The sequence below is a fragment of the Anguilla anguilla genome, chromosome 3 (genome assembly GCF_013347855.1).
Source record: "Anguilla anguilla isolate fAngAng1 chromosome 3, fAngAng1.pri, whole genome shotgun sequence".
NCBI classification, from domain to species: domain Eukaryota; kingdom Metazoa; phylum Chordata; class Actinopteri; order Anguilliformes; family Anguillidae; genus Anguilla; species Anguilla anguilla.
Genome location: NC_049203.1, coordinates 60,478,558 through 60,501,181, shown reverse-complemented (window position 1 = coordinate 60,501,181; position 22,624 = coordinate 60,478,558). Strand labels below are relative to the sequence as shown.

Here is a 22,624-nt window from a genome sequence, read left to right as displayed (position 1 = left end):
AAACTTTTTGTCTACACAATCAGGATTTTTCAATGAAATGTTGTTTTGGCTATAAACACTAGTAAAGAAAAAGAAATTGTTAACATTCGGTGAAATATCTTTATTTCATGTGATACACTTCTGTTTCTTACTCATTTTTTAATTTTTATTATTTTTTTTTTTACAGCAGATAGTAATAGTACATTATTCACACAAACATTGCTAAAGACTAGTAGACAGCATGTTTCAAATGGACAGACACACTCCAGAATAGCACAGCTGAATATTCGATTTCAGTCAGTGACAAGTAATAAGAGATCTGTTTAGGCAAAGAGGGTTGTTTCATACAAGAGAATTAAATATTTATCTACATATTAATATGTTAAATGTTTAAACTTTTTCCCCGAACTATAGCAAGTATGTATGTGCGCTGGTGCAGGTGAGACGAGACAAGTGTGTTTGTTTCTTTCTGTGCACGTACGTGGATTAAAAGGAAAAATGGCTAACTGAAGTAATGCATTCTTTGCTCACTACATTCGTTCTAACTCAGTTGATACTTTCTGATGCGACACTGACAACACAAACCAGCCCTGGGGGTCGGAGCACCCAGCATGATCACACCAACATGGAAAATAAAAACAAAAAGGCCCAGCCCTCACTTTGAGGCACAGTAAAACAAAAGACATGCTAACAATTAAATAAAAAATAACTTACTCATCTCAAGTCTGCAATAATAATAATAATAACGGTTTTGGTTACACAATTCCATTTTCTCTTGCTAATTAAAAACTAGAAAATAAGAGATATGAAACCCACTTGCACGAGCAAAAGCAGCAGGTAGGTGCGTCTGTGTTTTTATACGGCAAGGGTGCTTACCAACAGCTAACAGTATCATCAAAAAAAGACTGAACTGCCACTATCCGCTCAACAAATCTAAATCTCCGATTACTAAAGCAGATCGTCAAGCTGCGGACATCTTTGATATAGCGGAACGATACAGTGCACGGTGTGTGTGAGCAGGCAAGCATGGCTTTTTACAACGTCCTTTACCTAGTCCAGCAAATTGAGCGCGCAGCTCCACAATAGTGTCAAGAACCCTTTCTGTCAGTGCGCCAGGGGAGCTGGCTGAGGAGCACCAACCCATTTTCTCATTCTTGCGTTAGAAACGAGGTGGAAAATAAACAAAAATATATATACTTTTTCGTTTTGTTTTATACAAGCAGAGAAAGGGGTCAATGAACAGAACAGCTAGACTGAACAGGTTTTACATGAGTATAAATGCCACGGTCGTTTGTTCAAAGAACAATTTAAAAGAGGATCTGGGGTAAATTTCCCTTTTCTGGAAATACACATACACCTATTTCATCTACCAGTCAGTAGTACATTCTGTTTGGAGCATCCCCACATAACTTGGGTATAAAAATGGGCGTGGCTTACTGCTAGTAGTTTGCCGTCAAACTAACCCTTTCAGAGTTTAGCCCTCTTTGGCTGTTAATAGCCTGAGATAAAAAGTCACCAAATAAAACAAAAACAACAACAAAAAAACTATATATTTTAAAAAAAGTAATGGCTGAAAAAAGCATATAAGAATTGAATGGACAATGCTGATGGATGCAGTAATTCAGCCATAACCGACCCTCCTTGCTGAGGCTGTAGAAGGCAAAAATCCCCTTTTCTTCTAGTCAAGTTATTGTAATTTTTTGGTCCTTTTGAAGTATTAACTGTGTCACTAACGGATGACCCTGGCCTGGCCTTGTGTCGTCCAGTCTTATTTTGGGGGGGCGGGGGGGGGGGGGGGTTCAATTGAAAATTTTGGGAATTAGAAACAGAAGCTCTGTTAAAAGGTCAGTGAAGACACCTCCCCTCTTCACTCTCCCAATAAAAATGAAAAGTAGCCAGACACCAAGCAATCGAGAACTTGTCTTATTCAAAATCGACGAAATGAAACCAAAGTCCAAATAAATGCAGATACACAGATGTCACTCATTTCAGAACAACAGAGGCCTTATGGGATATTCAATATTAGCCTGTGAATACAGGGCCAACCTCCAACATTATTGTACAACAATGACAAATGTGACAGCACTGATGTTGCTTCAAAAAAGTGCAAGAACTCAAGAGTGGTGGGAGAAGCTATCAGTCTGCAGTCCTATATATGTCATGCAGTTGAAATAGATATTTTGAACAAATTGGTATTTAACTTATTCTGTGGTTTAATGGGTTTCTCTCTTTTTTTTAAGCCTTAAAATGTTTTATTTTTTTTATTTATTTGTTTAAATACAGAGTAATAGCACATCCACACGGTTACTCCGAAAAGTCACTGAGCCAACGGGAATAGATTCTCCAGCCAATGGCACGCCGCCGTTGTTGGTGCAAATGGCCAATGAGAAACAAGCTATTGGGAGGCGCAAAAAGGGGGGGGGGGACGGGGGACGTGGGCATTAGCATGAGCAACTGCTCTCAGTCACAGGCTGTTCTGGTGGCTTCTCCAGTTTGATGTCAATCACTGCGGGAGTGGTTAAGGAGGGTAGAAACACAGGTTTAACTCAGGCACAATGAAGTGTGAAAATGAGCCTCATTTAACTTGTTCTTGTGGTAGTCTCTGCTACTGAAACAAATTTACATTCTCTTGATTTGTCAGATACTCAACAGATTTTCTAAGCCTAGCACTATACTTCCAGATTTTTATAGGCACTTTTAAGTTGCTGTGGAATAAAGCACATACCAATTCCTTAAATGTAAACATAATGCATTAGTCCTACGTTTCAGTTTAGATTTTTAAATGTTATCCTACACTCTAATGTATATTGCTTATCCTAATAATGGGCTACCTAACCCTGCCCACGAACGCCAAGGAGATCTCAAATTACACAAAGTGGGTCCAGAGTGGTACAGGGCTTTAGAAAATATATAAGAACTCAGCAATATTAATATTTAATATGTCAAGCAAAATTTGTCATATACTTCCAAAGAAATGGCACATATTAAAAATATTAAGTCAGATTATCTGTCACTGTTCAGTTTATAACGGTGAAAGTATGAGAGTGAAAAACAGGCAAAATAAGCTAAAGAAAAAGCAGCTCCTTTATGACCGACTGTGATGAGTTCTTACATTTAGCCTGAAGTGTGCTCTTATTCCTGGAAGTTCCTTGCAATTTAAAAAAATTACCATTATGCTATTTTGATGAAAACAGGCAAAAATATCTCATTCAGCAGCGGGAGAAAATGACAATCATGCTTCAGAAGAAACACAGTAAATCTTCAGCATGTTAAACACTTTAAATTTAAGGATATTGAAAGTATCTCCATGCCTGTCTGGCCTTTGGCAATGTAGAAAATAAGCGTATGAAAGAAAATAAAGAAACTCCACGCACCACACACCGGCAGTGTTGTGTGGAGTTTATTTTCTTTCAAACACTTAAAATTAAAATTTTTTCACTTTAAATTAAAAAACTTTTTTCCCATAATGCTTCACACGGTGGGGACCAGCCAAGCGTCGGTTTATACTCATATCACAAAGCATATGCAAATCATGGGACCCGCCTGCTGTGCCCAGAGCCCCTCCCCGGGGCAGGGCCTGGGTCTGAAGGATACTGTCCTCTTTGCTCTTCTCAGGAGCGTTATCCATCCCAGGTAAGGCAGCGGCCACACGGCGGAACAGCTGAGGACGAATCAGAGAGCCAAGTTAGAACCGGAGAACACGCAAGGACCTGGGATCTGACTCTTACTGCCTCACTGGGTTAATTTCACTTCTACAGCTTCCTCTATTCAGCTGCTGTGCTGAACTGTTCGCAGGCCTTTTCTCTTCACGCGCCAGTATTACACGCGTGTGCAAAACAAAAGGCCCTATAATTTCAATGGCTGAGAATCCGTGAGTTAAAAATTATTTTAAAAGCCAGAACTGCTACAAAAAGAACCAGAGTTAACTGTGCACTTAAAATGTCAGCTGTTAACCATGCTCAGTTTCACAGTGCAGACAGATGTGAGACAAGATGTAGTTACCAAACTTACCAGATGTCGAAAACATAATTTGGAACTCCAAATGAACACAGATTTAAAAAATCTAATATAAGTACAATTTTCAAATGTAACATTTCACTTAACAATAAAACTGGACTGCCAACAGGAAACAAATGGAAAGACAGGGGTGTAACCTCAATCTTTATACCCGCTGGCTGGAAATGTGGGTGTGTGCATTTCACATTTTGGGTTTAGGAGTTCCTGATATGCTCGTAAAATATGACATCACCAAGGAACTGGTTGCAACTGGCTAGCACATCCAGTTCACACCACTTCAGATCACAGCAGGACCTGCGACAAATAGGTTTTCTCACCAGACAAAAGAACACACCAAGTAATTTCCCCAAAAGGCCCAAAGGAATTTGGATGAATCTATGCAGGCTTTCCCTTGTTTTAAAAGCAAGTTTAGTGTCTGGCTGCTAGGAGCTACCTGGTTTTTTTGTGCATAAACAGTTTTAGAGATACTGTACATTTGACTGCTTGACTCGGACTGTAGCTTGCTACAAAGATGCCAGAGCACGGACCCACCCACACCCGAAGTTGAGTTTGGTTGGCTTGTCAGTTGGTCATAGAGGCAGATATATTGGTTGAAGGCCTCATTTGTTGACATACATCAAATAAGACAAGCGAGTCAACAATGTTTTTCATTTGTTAATAGGAATGACATTAGCAAAGCTATATTGCATTATCATCATAACAGTTAAAATGTATGCATTTCACATTTATGGAACAGAACGTTGAATTTGCTGAACAGCCAATTTGACATGACCAGAATGACGAGCAATTTATCCTCTTCTCAACAGAGGCTTCTATTTGACAGAAAGGAAATACCACAGGTTGTTGTAGAAGATGCCATTACTGAACACGTAGTCATCACTAGAGATGAATGTGAGCATGATGGAAGTTTCTAGAAGCACACCCACTTGGAGACCATCCAACAAACACGATAGGTATCATATAGGTAAGTGCTTCTCATTTTTAACAAAGAACACACACACACACCTGCGGACGCTTGATAGAGCATCAAAATATTTCACAAAAAAATAAGTGTTCTTTGAGATGTCTTGACTAGTTATTTTTAGGGGAGTCAGATTTTATGAGAATAGTATAAAACACAGTAATATAAAATATTAAAATCTGGCCACCTTATAATTCTTATCACATTAAGTTAAAATTATAACAGAGTCCTTTTAAAATCTGAATGAACATAAAACACAAACAAAAACATACTTCAGCCATACTTCAGTGGCGATCATGCTAAACAGGACAGAAAGCACAATATGCATACAACATAAAAAAGCCGAATAAAATATTCAAGCGAGATTCAAGCAAGTAACACCAGGGTGGGCCGGGGCAGAGAACTTGTGCTACCAGAAGTGACGTCATGAGAGGTGAAGAGAGGACTACAGGAAGCCACATGGGGGAAGGACAGCAGAGAGAGAGAGAGAGAGAGAGAGGATGAGTGGATGGGAGCAGACTCAACTGGATCAGCCACTTCTCAGAGCCTCTACCTGTTTGACATTGTAGCCAGTCTTTGCGCTGGTTTCAATGAACATGACATTCAGCTCCTTAGCTCTCTGCTCGCCCTCTTCTGTGGTGATCTGTCTGCTCCGGGCACAGCACAGACGTGCAGACCGGCGGACAGACGGACAGACGAGGGGAATAAATAATCCGGAGCAGGGAAGAGAAAAAGAGAGAAGGGAAAGGAGAGAGGAATAAAGAGGAAGAGAAGCTCAGAACAGATTCCAAGGTCAGTAGAAAGCAACAAAGACAGGAGGTGTAGTAAATATTTGAAGCACTTCTTCAAGTTGAGAAACAGATGCAATTTGTTGACAAAAAAGAATTTAAAACAGAATCCCACCACAATTAAATCACTCCCAAGTCATTCACTCAATCTCCCCACATCCAAATCCTGTATCTAGTCTATCTGCAGTGCCGACTGATCCTTTTCAAATCACGCCATTTTTAGCGGGAAGGAAACTGACAGGAGAGCACAGATTGGTGCACACTCCTGCCCGCACGCCAGCGACTGGTTTGACCCACCCACCTGTTTGACGTTATATCCTGCCTTGGCACTGGTCTCTATGTACATCACATTGAGCTCCCGTGCTTTCCTCTCTGCAGCCTCAACAGATACCTGTCTACCATTCCCCAAAGGGGCGGAGGGGGCAGGAAGATACCGAAATCATAAGTGACATGGGGGGGGGGGCAAACAAACTGTGGGGGAGAATGTAGAAAATTAAAGGCATGAACAATGCAATTAACTGCAAAATGAAATGGTGAAGAAAACTGGGATCAAACATAAAATTGCTTATAGCAAAAATAAAGAATGAGGTTTGAACAAAAACCAACTGTATTACCAGGTTCTGAACATAATTGCATGCAATACGAAATTAAACTTGAAATGAAAATAAGATGGCATTAAAATAAGTTCAAATGAAGAGGGGAAAGGGTCTTCCCAGCAGTCTCAAATCTGAAGGGACACGTCAACTCCCAGGTACAAAAAATATGACAGATAGGATAATACACAACTTCCTATGTGCAGTACACTCACATATTTTATTCACACCATTGATAAGGATGAACAAACAGCTATATAAGATAAAGCATACAAGTAATGACGCATATGTTGTGCTCAATAAATGCAGAGAATTCCAAAATATATTGTTTCACAAATATTTTTCTTCCAGAAAACACCTGGATCGCAGTCATTCACAATCCTAACTATTCGTTTAAATACAATCCAACAAAAAAAAAATCTTCATAAATAGACAACATAAATGTCCCCATGTGTAGTGAATGGATGGTTCAAGGGGCAAAGAGAAGTCCAAGGGGCACAGTTCAAGATCTCCAAAACAACCTGGCATCTTGGGGTTTCAATGTGCCCAAACGGCAACACCTACATGGCAATGGCCTTTTTGGCAGAGTTGGAATTAGGTTGCTCTTTTGAAAGCAATTCACGGAATAAGACGTCTTGTATTCACCAAACTAGATCTGAACTGCAATTGGAACTGTGTCTTGGACAAGCACATCAGTGTTATATTTGACATGACATCATCCAAAAAATGCCAGTAATGTTAAAATGCACCACATGCCTACAGTAATACATTGGGCTTGTTTTGCATCCACAGGCCCTGGCGCCCTTGTAAAAATAGATGGAACCATGAATTCCACCATGTATCAAGACACTTTGTCCAAATACCTTGTTCGATCTGATACACCTTAGCCACAGATGGACCTTTCAACATCACAAATATACATCTAAAGCAACTAAGAAATGGGTGACAGCACAAGATCAATGTCCTGAAGCAGCCATCTCATTCTCCAAACCTGAATTCAATTGAACATTTGTGGTTTGAACTCAAAAAAGCAATCTGAATACGTCAACCCAAGAATTACAAGGAACTAGAACAATTCTGCATGGAGGCATGGTTAATTTACCCCAACAGCCTCATATGACACCACAAAAGGCAACTATAGTTGTTCTTATAATGGTCAAGGGAGGAAGCACTATTAGTACTAAGTACTATTAAACAGGGCTATGAAAATTCGGGCAACTGACATTATAAATCCAGGATATGTGTACATAATAGCGACTGACTGATATATGCTTTTATAACAATCAGGATGGTTATAAAAGCATATATCAGTTTTTATTACACAGCTGTATTGGACTTTACCATGCAAATACCCTGCAGCTGTAAGGCCGGTTCCCATGGACTTGCCCATTTGTGATTCTTTGTTTTTCTGGAAACACCTTAAATTTGTGAACCGTTGGTTTGAGGTTCATGCCAATGCATTATTATGAAAGAATAGAATTTTCTCTATATTTTGAGCATAAACTATACCTCAGTGCTTGTACACTTTCATTTAGCTTTTTGTTCATCTTTACCAAGGATGTGAATAAAACGGAGCCAACTGTATATGCAAATACATTACTCAAACCCACACAATACAGTCACCTGTACCTTTTATCAGCCAAGTCCGTTTTGTTCCCAACCAGCATAATGATGACATCACTTCCTCTTTCTGTTCTGACATCATCAATCCACTTTGAGGTTTGCTGGAATGAATTGAGGTCTGAGGGGAAGAAATTACATTTAAGTTTCCTTATCCATAACATTGTTCTCATCAAAATGTTTTCAGTATATTTCACATGAATGTCCTCAGTACTAGGGACATACAGAACAGGGGGTCCCATCCCTGGTCATGAAGATCCACACAGTCTGCTAATTTTTGACCATTTCAAAAGCTAAAGAACCAGGTGAGGTAATTTAACTGTGTACTCCACAACTTTGATTGATGAATTAAGTACTGATGAACAACAAAATCCAGCAGGCCCTTTAAGGCCAGGGTTGGTTACCCCTGATGTAGTGTGTAGCATCTACATCAAGTTGTAGCTACATCTACCACTTCATACGGCCACTGGTCTTTGATAAAGCTGCAGCCAAGCTCTCGGAATCTGCTATGTCCAAAGAGGTTAGTAGAAACAGTGAAACAGAGGTGATAGGAGTAAACATGGTTAAAGAGATACTGAAAGGACAGAATAGTCCCCCACCCCCAGACTTGCAAAATACAGAATAAAAGCTAGGGCCCCTTAAACTGCACACGTTTTAAACTATCGAGATCAACAGGCTTATGCGTAATCCTGAAAAACCAGCCCCCCCTAACACGCTATCAAAAGCACCAATGTTTATTTTAAAAGCCCTGGTTGATCAGACCACCATTTACTGGCGTTCTTCCCCTGCTAACACGGCTCTTGACTGACGTCATGAGTGAGACTGGGAGGCCCCGACTCACTGGTGATGTCATAGACCACCACAGCAATGGTGGAGTCCCGGATGTAGCTGGGGATAAGACTGCGGAAACGCTCCTGTCCTGCGGTGTCCCACAGCTGCAGTCTGACCTGGGGAGGGGGGGTGAAGGGAGGGAGGAGGGGAAGAAGTGGAAGAGAACAAGGAAAAACAGCACAGACATAAAAGAGCTGAAGAGAAAGAGCAAGCTTTGCTAAGGAGAATTGGAAAAAAAAAACGGATTACCCTCACGCCTCAATAAATGATCCTACTGAATTCTGAATGAGAACTTCATGAGTGGAGAAAGTAAGATCAGAGATTTGACATCAGAGATTCAGAGGCACCTGTCGCGGTGGTAGGACAGCAGAGGGGACGTGGTGCTCAGGGCACTGCCTTACAAGCTCTGGAACTGCTGGAACAGCAGCATTCCACGAGCGCAGATGCCCTCTGACGCAATGAACCAGTGACGCATGCCTCCCTCCACATTCCACCCCAGTGGCTCCAGGAGGCTCAATCGAGCCAAGATCATGAAGTGATGGAAAATGGAGGGTGTCACTCAAGACAGGCCCAGGTGGCACGACCTCAGGAACAAATAAATCTTAACATCCGTCCTGCGTCCGTGGCCACAACCTTCAGTGCCAGTCCCGTGAGGCGTTTTTTTGTTTTTCCAGCCAGAACCCTCCCATCTTGAGTGACACTTGGCACACGGGGCCCGTTTCAGTGACGCCAAACACACCGAAAAAGCTGTCGAAGCGATCCGTCCCAGCAGCGACCCCCCTCTACCCCACTGCGTCCAGACAGCCTGAAGTGGGGCAGGCCAGTCGGGTGAGGGGGGGGGGCAGTACCTACTTGCTATATCATAGACCACCACAGCAGCAGCTGAATCGCGGATGTAGCTGGGAATGAGACTGCGAAAGCGCTCCTGCCCGGCAGTGTCCCAGAGCTGGAGGCGAATCTGCGTTCAACCACAAGATGCAAGGGAGGCACGTGGGGGCGGGGGGGGGGGGGGGGAGCAGGGGGGCAAGCAGCCATAGAAGGGAAGGAACACAGACACAAAAACCCAACTTAAAACAGAAAACCAAAAAAGAAAACAAACAAAAAAGAATGGAACCTTAAAAACTAACAGGATGGGAAAAACCATAAAAAATGATGACAGGACCCAAGGCACAAACAATGGAAAACTGACTGATGACTGTTACAAATCAATGAGGAAACCACAGTGAAAACAGAGGACCAACCACCAGTGTATTTTTTGGCCTGTGTAATCACAGGTTTTGAAAATGTTTTTTCTCAAAGCCGCTCGCAAGGGCTCACGTTTCTTGGGGAGGGGGATGTGAACAACACCAAAGCTGTCATTCTGGTCACCAGCACATGTATACAGTACAATGGCAGCCTATTTAGTAAACAAAACCAATGTGCAGTGTGTACCTACCGTACGGTCCTCCAAATACATGGTCTTGGATAGGAAATCTATACCAATAGTTGCCTGTAAAACAGGAGTGAATGTACTGTCAGGATAGAGTACAAACTGGATGCTATTTGTGTAGCAGTTGAACAGGAATCAAGACAGCACAGCACATTACATAGCAGGCCAGTAACATTTTACTGAGTGATGGTTGCACAATGAGTTTTTAACAAGTGAAACGTTTTTTTCTTTGGGTGTAGCGCACCCTTATGTGACAGCAGGAAACAATGTGCTGCTAAAAAAAGAAACAGTCACTCTTATGATTAACTATTAATAACCCAATTATGGTGTGCTATTCTGTCTATGATTCAATAGGCCAACAAAAGAATGAATGACAAATAATGAATACAATGGATGCACGCAGATCATCACAATGCAGGCAGACGGGGCCGAGGCATAACTGCCAAAGTGACTCTCTAACTAGTGAGACTCTGTTCCACATATTCTCTGGCTACAGAAGTACTCAGACTCAATCGTAGTCCCCTTCCCTTGAAATCATCATAATGCAAAATAGGGACCTTGTAAAGTTACTGCAGCAGGAGAAAAAGCTGCACGCTCAGCAAGGCAATGAACAGACCTGGCATCCCAGCACAGGTGGTGCTTGAGTTCCACCACCTTCACTAGATCACTATAAGAAAGGTGCTATACAAGTTATAATTATCTGGTCTATGGTCAATCGGAGCTGCATATGATAGACTCAATTACAGTCATTGGCTGGAATGGATTTGAAACCCATGAATTTCTCTCAGTAGACATTTACCGCACTCACTAAACATTTATCAAAAAAACAAAAACACAACAGGAACAAATGCGTGACAGAAAAAAATAATACGTGCATTATAAATGGTTAATTTAAAGTGGGTGATGGAATGACAGTTACCTGATAGGTGTTATCAAAGCTATCATACATAAACCTGGTGATGAGCGAGGTCTTCCCCACTGCAAAGACAGATACAATATGTCGCATTATTGCGCGTACAAGATCAGACTTGAAACTTAAGACAGAACAGACAATTAAACATCTGTGTTAACGTCACTGAATTGAACAGAATGTGATAATTAAATAAATGCTCGTTGTGTGCCTCGACAAGGTTGCAAGACTTTCAAACTGGAAACTACTGACGGTTAACGCGTTAGCTAACCACGGCAGTCGTCGATTCATGTGTTTTAGTCTACAGATAACGTTACGACAGAGCGATTAAACTATTATCAAGCCAGAAATCAGGCCCATAGTTTAGCTAGTAACAAAGTCGGTGGATGGTGATAAAGGAATTATTTGTTTTGAGAGATAATAGGTGGACCACTGAACTCCGCACAGTTCGTGGACACCGCGCTGAGTTGGCATAACGGATTGTGCCACGAGTCAAAACAGACATGTTCAGCTCTGTTAGCTAGCTAGTTGGCGTTAGCCTGTATAGCGTCGATCAGAGCTAAAATGGATATCTATGGCTATTTACCGTCACGAAAGTAAGACATAAAACAAATATTTCAAACGTGTAAGAAACATATCATCGTTGTGGCACAAGAAACCAACATGCCTCGCTAGCGCAAATATTATAACAGGCCGCTGCAGATCATATAGCTAGATTACGGTTTCACAACCGGCAAGAAATATCTTGGCTGGCTTGCTCTTGTTAATCATCTAGCCTGCTAAACAGAGAACATTCCTCGAACATATGACGCTAGCCTTCATTGTTCCCAGTCCTATCGAGTGAACTTCTCCAGCTGAAGGACAACAGCTTACAACCTAACCTTAGCTAGCCGGATGACACATTTTAACGAGATAAGACAAGCGATCTTGTTCACTCAAAACACATCTAGTCGAGCGTTAAAATTATACTAGCCAGATATCCAGCTATCTAGTAACGTTACAATATCTGACTTAATGTATCTAGCATCATTAACTAGAAAACGTTAGTTACGTGAAGTGCTTACATTTCTTGGACAAGATTTTCATTTTTTAAAAATCCAGATTATTAAAGAAATTCACAAATAATCGAAGCTAGCTAACGAGCATGCTAGTTAGTTAACATTAGATTCCTTGCTGACTACTGTTGGATGTCACCGGAACTGGTCAAATGCATTTTACCTAGTCTAGCTGGCAAACAGCCCGTCTAGCAAATATTAGATAGAAGAATACTTAATATGTATTGCTAGCTGATTTACCCTTAAAATAGGTGTATGAACTCCAATTATTCTTCGCTAAACACTAGCTAGATAAACTCATTAGCGCTATCTTGCTACAGTCCCCACCCTAGTGTCTCCCTCTTGTCATTCACTGCTGTGGGCCCTGTGTCCCCGATATATTATTTCGCATATCTTTCCGCTTAGGAAATCATCTTATGCGGCCTGATGCGATGCTTTCATCAGATATAGGTTCACGACAAACCATCGCGCGTAGGAAGTATCGAGTTTTCTCCAAATTTCACACCAATAATGCAGCCACTTACCGCTCTGCTCGCCCAGAAAAACAAGCTTGAATTTCCGCAGGGGGTTACCAAACTCTCCGCCGGTGGTGGTGGACATGGTTTTTAATTTTAGCTATACAGAGCTAGCAAGCTACTAGCTGTGTTTTCTCAGTACAGCCAGGGGTGCACTGTTGTAATGTAGCTATGCGAGTGTGTTTTGCAAGCCAGCGCCGCACAGCGACTCAAGAGGGCAGCGATGAAGAGACTATCGGAGAAGAACTGACTTAAGGCGGGGCTGGGCGCTATGTGGGTCTCAAACTGCAAGAACAACGGAGTACGGAGATATAGGCAGGTGCGATAAGAAAGGAGCTCTGGCCAGACATGGCTTACGTCACTTAAAACACGTTACGTCAGCTCTGTAAGAGCGGCTATGAAGTAACTTCTCAAACCAATTAGCCATTGAAAGAACAATTAAATCACATAAATTAGTCAGAAATTTTTATTATAATTGATTACCACACATTTAAACCAGTCTTTAAATCAATAAATTAATATGGGAATGTTAACTGAAAGTTTTATTGTTATATTAAAGGCCTTTCCATGGATATGTCTCATAGTATTGTAATGTGAACACAGCTTCTCTTGGGCCCTATCCAATGACAAGCTTGCCAATTCACCCAGCCATAGCATATATGAATCGGTTTTGGAGCTTCAGCTACCATTGAAAATAGATATTAATTATTATTATTATTATTATTATTCATTTTGTTAGACAGTGCTATTCATAGTGTATAAGCCCATTATGGAAATATGCATTCACAGTGTTTAGCTATATGGTTAGAGCTTCAAGAGCAATTACAAATACAGAATAGTGACGGATCTAAATGATACATTTACCGCTTTCTTTTCCGCTGACAAAATCTTATTCTCCAAGGCTGTTTTGGTAGCAATGCCCTCATTCATTTCACTCTGCAAATTTTCTACTTCATCACCTACACCACCTCCACTTCCATTTCATTGGCTGCCAGATCATTCAGAAGTTCCACTTTGCTCCTAACTGTACTAGTGCTAGAAAGATCATGATGTCAGACCGGACAGTCTTCATTGAAAATCGTTACCCTGTTAAGGTTTCCTTTTCATTTTTCAAGCTTTAAACCTTAATGTCATTATGACACCATAGTATATATTTTTTCTTTTCAGTTTCTCAAGCCGAGTTGAGATGTTTCAGCTCAGTGAGTCAAGTAATGGCAACTAAAATGTTTGTCTTTACGGATGTGCCACTGGCACACTGCATTGAATTCTGTCTTTCTGTTTCATGCTTTTATTCTTTAACTTATGATTCATTTACAGAGGTTAATTAAAACTCAAATATGTTAAACAGTAATTTTTTTTATTTCATACAGTTGTCCATATGCCCACCAGTGCAAAAGGGTTGTACATGTTAGATTTGTTGAAACAGAATACAAAAATGACACAGGTTACGCATTTCCCAAAAGTAACACAATACTAAATACTAAAGTATATTATTTGTACTCAAAATCAGCACATCTACAGGTTTGCTTTGTACAGTCAGAATAACTTATGAACGACTTATCCCCATGAATAACTTATCCCCATATTTTCTTATTCAGTAAAAATGTTACATCTATACCCTGACATTGTGGAATATTAGAAGACTATTGCATGGATGTGCTACTGACTATTTTGGGTATACATGCATTTTACGTTAAATAAACCCTAAATAGAAACACCTGTGCAGGGGACAAAAATGCAGCAGTGTTGGTAGACAGTGAATGGTCTTCAGACTGTACTGAGGTCTCCCAGCACCTCTGAGCACTTTCTTGATGGAAAATTCAAAAGAGGGAGGGGCTAGGTAATTGCATTGCAAGGAGAAACAATAGCCGCCCCATTTGGTGTTCTGATCACAACGTATCTGATGGGCTGAGTCAGTCTGTCCTCCTTGCTGTCTTTCATTATACGTCATCTTTCCAGGGGAATCTACTCAAGATTTATGTCTGTGCTGCAAGATCACGAAACAAAGAGAAATGTCAATTTCTGGAAAGCAGGCCTCTTTGGAGCTGTCATAGTCTGGGCTTTATTTACATCAGTGGTTCCGAAAGTTTCTGAACCAACCCCTTACTGAAACGCAGCAAGAGAAAGTACAGAAGTAAAACATATAAAATGTTAGAACAACTGCATGTACACCGTAACAAAGCACAGTGTATATAACAGATGCATTGTTTATTTTGAATGGTGTCAATGTTGATAGCAAGCCTGCTTTACACAATAAGCTATTTTATTTCTTGCATTATCATCTTATCCACCTTAACCTACTCACAACCTCCAGGGGGTCCCAGTCCACAGTTTCGAACCCGCTGACTAAGACAGTTTGTACTCATCAATGTTATATGAATGTTTTTTTTTTTTTAAATAAAAAAAAAAAAAAAAAAGGAATTGCCAAATACACAGCTGCTGTGAAATTTCGGAAATTGGAAATCTCACCTGAACTGCAGGAGCGTTTTCTCCAAATGCTAACACTGCCACTAGCATACCCAACAACAATTTTGCATCTGTTTAAAATGTTATCTTTTAGTCAATGTAATCATGCTCACATGCACATCTCATTAAAAAAATACTGAGCTGGCATCTGGAGATAACCATTCAGGTCATTTAATGTTTCTTAATTAGTCTTCAAAATGAAATAATCCATTATAATGTAATAAAAACATATGTATAAAATGCATATCACAAATATGCACTCATTCTACATTATGTGCTGTTAAAATAGTAAAAACAGGTATGTTCGCCAGTGTTTTTGTTCAACTTACACGTCTTTTCATCAGAATGCAGCAGCAAGAGGAAGAGAAGAAAGCGTTCATGTTAACAACTTTTCACCAACAGGGAGAGCTATTTAGCTTATTATTTTTCATGTAGAGGATTTGCTGTGTTTATGCAGTTCAATTAATCCTTAATGGGAGTAAATAGCATCAAGTCCCATTAATATACAGCTTAAAATGGCCAATTATCTTAAGAAAATATCAAAGTAAAATTAATCAATATTAACTGTCACACTTATCAAAAGATTGAATCTGAATGGAGATATTATGGAGATTTTTACCCCTACATGGTTGTAGACCTTACCTGCAGGTTTCGGAGACATCAAGATCAAGGGGAGTTCCACACAAACATCACTTTGAGAGCAAACCAGATAAAGCTGGTCAGACATCAAAATATTTCATTGTACATTATCATTTACTTGTTGTTAACTTATGGATTTACCTGGCTGTCAGGTCTCCCAGGATGCTAGGGTGAAAAAAAACAGTGGTGATTGTACTTCAGTATACTTAGCAGGATATTTCAACAAAAAGGCATATTAGCACCAAAAAATGTTTATTTGATTCTCTGTATCAGTGATATTCACTCTTATCCTAGAAAAGCTACAGGACAGTTGGTTTCTGTTTTCAGCTTAAAAGTCAGAAACTAAATCAGATCTGAGAAACTGGGTGAGGTGACTTTAATGCTCTATCCAAGCTAGTGGTGAGTAACAATGAAAAGCCACACATCCTGCTGCTATCCAGGAGCTGGAGTGAACGCCACTGACTAACGCTAATTCAACAATCCCCTGAAAACATGAATAAATGCATGAGTTCAGCAATATTTGGGTCTATTTTCAGTTCATTAATTTGTGATGTCAGCAAGTCAAGAGAGGTGGTTGCCTTACCCTCCTCTGGAAACCATAAGGTTGACCTTCACTTTGTAGGAGACCAGGATTCCAAGAACCTCTTTATTCAGACCAGGCCTCAGCCTGAGAAAAAGAGGGTGAGGAAGAAAGTGAGATGGAGGACCAGCGAACCCAGCATTCGACGGCCATTGGTCTGTGCCAAACTATTACATTCATATGTAATCATTGTTGCGGAGTAGTTTAATTACATGTTGTTAAACTAATAGTTTATTAGCTGAGGTTACAGTACATTTTGCTGCAGTTTGCTGGTAGTTCAACTACATTCAACATTGTGTATTGGTTGTAATGTTTTTGTCATTTAGAGTTGTAGGTAACTACAGGAACTACCAACTATTTTTGACCCTAAAATAATTTCTTTCCAAACCCAGTTGACCAAATACCACCAGCTCTCTCTCCTTTCCTTCTAATCCTGGTTAGTGAGAAGCATTCCACTTCACACCATAGGTACCAACGGTCAACTGCCAATTGCCAAAGATAGCACCTGTTCTCCTGATTGGGCTGTATAGTGTATAGTATTGCTCACATACGCGTTGTGTCATGAGAACATGGCAATGATCATTTTTTGATATATTTTTTTACATAGCAGATTTAACCATATGTTTTGAGTAATTGTAGTTTTTAAGCTACATTTCTCATTAGGGTAGCTTTGCTGTAGCTTTTGCACTTTCAGTGTGAAACAGTTGGTCATTTGTAAAACTACACTTTCAGAGTAGTTTCCCCAACTCTGTAATACTTCTGCTGATGCTAATAATAATACCAATGCTGCTGCTATTGGTTTCTTGTCTGAAGTATGTTTGAACAGCTATGCATGGGGGGCTATGGCTATACAGTACTGGCTGTCGCTCTGGTGAGAGATTCCACTGAACAAATAATCCATGGAGGGGGAATCCTATTCCTGGAGAGCTGTCTCTGATCTTGGGTTTCAGAAGTCTCATACTCACATTGTGGTGGATGCCAGGTTGGTGTCCTCATCCTTTAGCTTTCCGTCCAGGGCCAGTCCATGCTTCTCTTTGTTGTTTGCCAACAAGGGAGTAATTTGGTACTCTTTCTCAAATGTTGAATTGCCATTGACGCTATCCCTGCAACAGATGTGGCATATAGGCAGAGGGGTTAGCTCATGCTCTGCTTGCTCAGGACAGATTATTCTCTCACATAAGACCTTCATTTGGTTTTCATTTATGCTGATAGTAAAAAAAAAAACTGCAAACATTTCACTGACACTGTCATCACTGCAGACTTATGCTATTTGAACTGAAAATCTATATCACATTATGAAATACCTACCCAAACTCCTCATTCAGCACACACTTTGTGTATTTATCAGCTGAGTAGAGCACCACATCTGCAGTCTGGTCAACTGATAACAGAGAGGTAATCCATCAGTACAAATATGCACATATATACTGTATATAATATACATATAAGATCACATTGGTGGGGCATGCACACCATTGGATACAATAGTCTTATCAATCCTATGAAAGACTCTAACTCAAATGCAGTATGAATAGTTTAACAGAGAACATCAATAGTTATACACAACTCGCTTGCACTTTTCTAATTGTTTTCCTGTTGAATTGGGAATTTATTTAAAAATTCATTAAAGGAGGTCACCGCACATCAGCCAGTCCAAAGGCCAATCCACTGCTTCTCAGATAAATGACAGTTAAAGACTGCAGAAGGAAGAATTCTAGAGCATACAGGTGCAAAATAAAACTGTACTAGTAATAATGCACTATAACTGAAAGAGCTGCTATGGCAATGTTAAAGCATAAGACTGAAACATAAATGTCCAATATAAGATTGCAGAAAGCAGAAGTCTGGAGTACACAGGTGCAAAATAAGACTTTTAATGAGGCAAAATAAAACTGATGCGTTTCAACGCTACCGCATCTTCATCAGAGATCAGAGTCATATAAAACTGACTGATGAAAAGCGTCAGTTCTTTGACCTATAGCAGCTCTTTCAGTTATAGTGCATTATTAGACAGTAGTCTTCGTACAATAAATTGCATTATACACTAAAACAACCAGATATGGTGCATAATGATTAAATATGACTGACTTGATACTTACTCGTTATTTTAATTTTCTTCACAACTTTGTTGGTTTCATTGTTGATTTTTACTTTGACTGTGATTGGATCACCATGGTAATACACCTTTTATGGAAAAAAGAAAGAAATTCCCAGAATTTAACTCATCCAATCCATCTTTGTAGCATGAGCCTACTAGGATCAATTTAGAGATGGCTCATCAAGCAGGGGGGCATACATTTTCATTATAAATTTTACTGACTTACAAAGTATCTTAAAATCGTGTTTTAAAAAAAAAAAAGAAAAAACAAAAGAAGAAATGTATCGATTGCATTCTACAGACAGGAGACTCTGTGGCCATGCTAGATTCCTGCTTCCATGTACTGCATACCTCCTTCCCCAGAGAAGCTTCTAGATGGACCAGCTTGTCTGACATCATGAACTGCCTGCTGATTGCGGCCTTGGGCCCCACACCTGTTTGGTCGGGAGCAAACTGGATCTTTCGAATGATCAAACGGCAGGTGTCCCTTCAGTCGCGAGGCGGGATGGAAGAAGCGTGGAGCAGAAAGAGCGAAAGCAGATCAAACTCGAGTGACTGCGTCAAAATAACAAGCCTGACAGAGGGAGCTTTACTAGAAACACAGGGAAAATTTAGTTGGACTTCAATAACAGATAGTGGCAATGGAGGATTTTGTGAGCTGCAGTTATACTCTGGTTATACTTTCCATTATTTTCAGTGACAGTTGCTTGATTTTTTTTTGTAAGATTTTGTAAGATTTTTTGTAAGATTCAACCACTGCATAAAGAGCAGTAAAACAGGGGTGTATTATATTAGCTCACTGAGGGGCTGCACGCACTTCTTTTCTACTTTCTCATCCGGGTTGTCTGCTTCCTTGGCGATGTACCCTTTCACTTCAAAGTCAACACCACAAGACTGCGGGAAGAGAAACCAAAGGTTATTTATTTCTCCTATTTCAAGAACAGGAAAAGGACAGTGTTGAAACTGTAAGTGCTATATTGCTTCCCCCAGACCACTAGGGAGCGATAGAGCATACTTTGCCCTTGTCATCAGGTCCTGGTTGTAGAGTGACAGAGCATGGCAGGTTGTTAGGAATCTGAAACAGATGTAGGTTGGGGATACGGTTGGATACTCAGTATTCAGTATTCATTCACTCAAATGAACTCTTAACATCACTGTGTGTGTGTGTGCATGTGTGTGCATGTGTCTGTGTGTGTGTGTGTGCATCTATGTGTTTGTGTGTCTGTGTATGTGTGTCTGTGTCCGTTTATAAATACAGTGTAAATAATGCATGGAAAAATAGTAATAATGGGTAAATGGGGCAATAGGAGTAGAAGAAGAAGAAGAAGGATTACTGTGAAGGTGAAGGGATGGCCCTGGTCCCCAATTTTCTTCATCAAGGCATCCTGCATGGGGGTGTTGGCTGGCTTACTTCCTTCAGACGGGTAAATCTGTATGTGCTGAATCCAGATATCTTTCCTGAAGGACAGTCCGATCACATCCAGGTCCTCTTGGCCATAGCGAAAGGCACAGAGCATCTGCACCCACACTGGGGAGAGAAGGAGTGCCACCGAGCAACTGTAACAAAATGGCTACTCCTACAATCAGCCTGTTTTCTCTATGCATCTTCCCCAAAGGAGTCCCGTTCCCCCCTACCTACACGGAACACTTAAAACAATTATTGTATTGGACATAAGGATGAGTCTTGAAGAGGGGTCCCTAACCCTGGCTTTGGAGAGCCATAGGATCTACTGGTTCCCACTGTTACTTAACTAATGAGCAAAATCAGCTGGTGAAAACAGAAAGTAGCAGACCTTGACCAGGTTTGGAGGCTCCTGGCCTAGAGTGCTGTATATACAAGATGCTGTGTTAAAGACTCCTCCCTGACAGAGGGCACTATACCTTTCCTGCCCTCCAGTTCTGAGGGGTCCACCTTCAGCACACCATCTGCCAAAGAGAGCAAATTTTCCAAATCAAACATGCAGGCATATGCTAAGCCACCCACTCAGATGCACGCAACAGAACTGAAGGAGAGAAGCACACGAGACACTGGTTTCCATGGAGTTAAGAAGGGAGGTGTGAAGAAAGGAAACTCACCAACAATGTCCACACTGTCCACGTGATCCACAAAGTCTCTCTTCCCCAGGTAGAGGGAGATCTGAGGGAGGAAGCAGTGAGTAATGAGAGCAGACCTCATACACCTTCATGAAAGAAAAATTAAATTTGCTTTAAACACCCAGAGCAATATTCGTTCAGGGGGCCCAGAATTCAGGAATGCAGGCAAAGAACCAGTGTGCTGGTCTTTGCTGGAATGGTGGGGGTGTAGGGGTGTGCTCTCCAGCCCGTCCTGGAGTGCCATAGGATCTCTTCATTTTAATTTCACCTCAAAGTCAGGCCCCAGTTTAGGCTGAAGGAACCTGCTGTTTTCCTGAACACAACAGCAAAATTCGTTTGACCCAGTAGCACTCGCAAATGTGGACTGGAGACCCCTCCTCTAGCTTCTGTTTGACAGCAGTGATAATTAACATAATATAACTATTTCGTCTATAGGTAATCTGTAGGTGATTATTAATAAGTGTGGAGTGTAGGGGAAAGGCTCTATGTGTTTTTTTAATCAGTGTAAACAATTTCTGTGCCCACTTACCGAGCCATTGCCACTGGATTTCTTGTAGATCCTTGTAGAGACAAAAACAGAAGAGACAGTGAGTAGCAGCACCAGTTCTCAATGTTATTTAAGCCACATACTATTTACTAGTTAATAATGACAAGGACCTAGAACATTCTTAAACATTGCATGGGTACCAATACTGTTATTTAAATACCCAATTAAGCAAAATAATTTATTGTAAATGTCCAAAGGGCTTTCACTGAACATAAACTTGAATATTTGGCTTTTGCGATCACCAAGCTGTTCAAATGACTAGATCCCAATTCTTGAATGTTGTATTAAAAACATTCAAATGATCTAATCCTAAAAGTATCTTTTCACTATTTACCATTTAAATCTAACTGAAGCATGAGATTAGTCTTGTAAAATGTCACATGTACTTGAAAACAGACCCTAGGAAAAGCATTTGGTTTGTCATACAAACATATTACGGTCACAGGCTGTGTTTAAATACTTTGTTCATTCTGTGCTTTTCTAGAATTTCTTCCATCATCTATTTCCAGAAAGGATTTGCCATGTATTCTATTATTAATTTATTTTTTATTAATTTATGATGCACTGCAAGTGCTTTCTCACCAGTGTACTAAGAATTTGCCGCATACTCACTTTGCCATTTCTGCTGTGAATGGGCGGCAGGTTTCTGTGGGGAAAATAACTGTTGTTAGCTTACCAGTAGAGGGCAGTAGTTCAAGTATCACAGTGATGAACCACGCTCACAGCAGAACTGAATATATACCATATGGGAAAATGAACCTGCATTTAGTGTCCTGCGCTGAACTTGGAAGTAATGCAGGGGGAAAACTGGTGGAGCCAATCTGAGCAAATGAAAATGATGTCATGGTAGAGTGTTTCTTAAGCATAGAAATGGTTTCACTAGGGATGGACTCCCCTCATCTGTATCCCTGAGTCTTACAAGCAGTATATTATTTTCAGAATTAACACTTGGTGATTTACACAGCTCACATGTTTGCGTTTATACTGGCTGATATTTTACTTAATTTGGTTGCTACACACTGCTGAGGGCTACTGCAATCGCCTTCCATCCAGGTATTAAAACCTGCAAGCATTCCGTCCACTTCCCTCTCTACACAGCAGTGCAAAGAGTATCACTTTCCATAAGTCATTTCTGGATGTTCTCTACTAATAGTGTAGTAATACACCAGATACACTGATGCAAATGCAGACTTACTGCAAATTTAAGAGAGCTGCTTACCAGTATTAACATACGGTAGGAGAGGGTGCCTTCGTACAAATACATGCAAATACTGAACATTTAGATCACAAGAATTCAGTTGAGGACATGCAAGATGATGGGTGGGATCAAGGAAAACAGATGCATATATACATGTATGTATACATACAGTACTATACTGTACATATTGTGGCCTATGAATTTCCCCCTGAAAAAGTAACTCATTTCATCATTGCAATCCAAATTCTTCTCGCTTCTATTTTCCAATTTGTTCTCCACAAAGCCTCATACAGTAAGCTGCTCT

General features: G+C 40.5%; 2 protein-coding genes and 1 long non-coding RNA gene across 8 annotated transcripts; all 3 read right to left on the bottom strand.

Moving 5' to 3' along the window:
- Nucleotides 1–79: 79 nt before the first annotated feature.
- rab41 (RAB41, member RAS oncogene family) lies at nt 80–13,043 on the bottom strand. Of its 6 annotated transcripts, none has more exons than XM_035409100.1 (8): nt 12,708–13,041; nt 11,138–11,196; nt 10,225–10,278; nt 9,642–9,747; nt 7,968–8,079; nt 6,047–6,140; nt 3,574–3,640; nt 80–2,485 (listed from the first exon to the last, which is right to left on the bottom strand). In XM_035409100.1, exons 1-8 carry the CDS (start codon nt 12,781–12,783, stop codon nt 2,421–2,423), a joined length of 633 nt encoding a protein of 210 aa, XP_035264991.1. In that variant the 5' UTR covers nt 12,784–13,041; the 3' UTR covers nt 80–2,420. The 6 variants fall into 6 exon arrangements, with proteins under 6 accessions (XP_035264991.1, XP_035264987.1, XP_035264990.1 ...); XM_035409096.1 differs by lacking the exon at nt 6,047–6,140 and adding an exon at nt 5,511–5,607 and having other exon boundaries at nt 86–2,485; nt 12,708–13,043; XM_035409099.1 differs by lacking the exon at nt 6,047–6,140 and adding an exon at nt 5,511–5,604 and having other exon boundaries at nt 86–2,485; nt 12,708–13,040.
- Nucleotides 13,044–14,085: 1,042 nt separating this feature from the next.
- Nucleotides 14,086–16,430, bottom strand: LOC118223878. The gene is made up of 5 exons (XR_004764515.1): nt 16,387–16,430; nt 15,945–15,968; nt 15,807–15,856; nt 15,494–15,497; nt 14,086–14,685 (listed from the first exon to the last, which is right to left on the bottom strand). It is a non-coding gene; the product is annotated as an uncharacterized LOC118223878 (long non-coding RNA).
- Nucleotides 16,431–17,344: 914 nt separating this feature from the next.
- arr3b (arrestin 3b, retinal (X-arrestin)) lies at nt 17,345–21,780 on the bottom strand. Its single transcript, XM_035410896.1, has 11 exons — nt 21,735–21,780; nt 21,105–21,135; nt 20,558–20,618; nt 20,363–20,407; nt 19,816–20,009; nt 19,497–19,556; nt 19,299–19,375; nt 18,833–18,968; nt 18,483–18,567; nt 17,698–17,764; nt 17,345–17,486 (listed from the first exon to the last, which is right to left on the bottom strand). The coding sequence occupies exons 1-11, from the start codon at nt 21,740–21,742 to the stop codon at nt 17,345–17,347; spliced, it is 906 nt and encodes a 301-aa protein (XP_035266787.1). The 5' UTR covers nt 21,743–21,780.
- Between the last annotated feature and the right edge of the window lie 844 nt (nt 21,781–22,624).

What these genes read in the sequence shown, in the direction of transcription:
- rab41 (XM_035409096.1), bottom strand. Translation starts at nt 12,783, where the DNA reads ATGTCCACCACCACCGGCGGAGAGTTTGGTAACCCCCTGCGGAAATTC. An exon ending in GGTGGTCTATGATATAGCAA is followed by an intron (nt 8,080 to 9,641) that starts GTAGGTACTGCC and finishes TCTTCCCCTCAG; the next exon opens with ACCTCAATTCATTCCAGCAA. An exon ending in ACGGACTTGGCTGATAAAAG is followed by an intron (nt 5,608 to 7,967) that starts GTACAGGTGACT and finishes CTGTGCCCGGAG; the next exon opens with CAGACAGATCACCACAGAAG.
- arr3b (XM_035410896.1), bottom strand. An exon ending in AATCCAGTGGCAATGGCTCG is followed by an intron (nt 20,619 to 21,104) that starts GTAAGTGGGCAC and finishes TTCCTCCCTCAG; the next exon opens with ATCTCCCTCTACCTGGGGAA. An exon ending in GGACAGTGTGGACATTGTTG is followed by an intron (nt 20,408 to 20,557) that starts GTGAGTTTCCTT and finishes TCTCTTTGGCAG; the next exon opens with ATGGTGTGCTGAAGGTGGAC.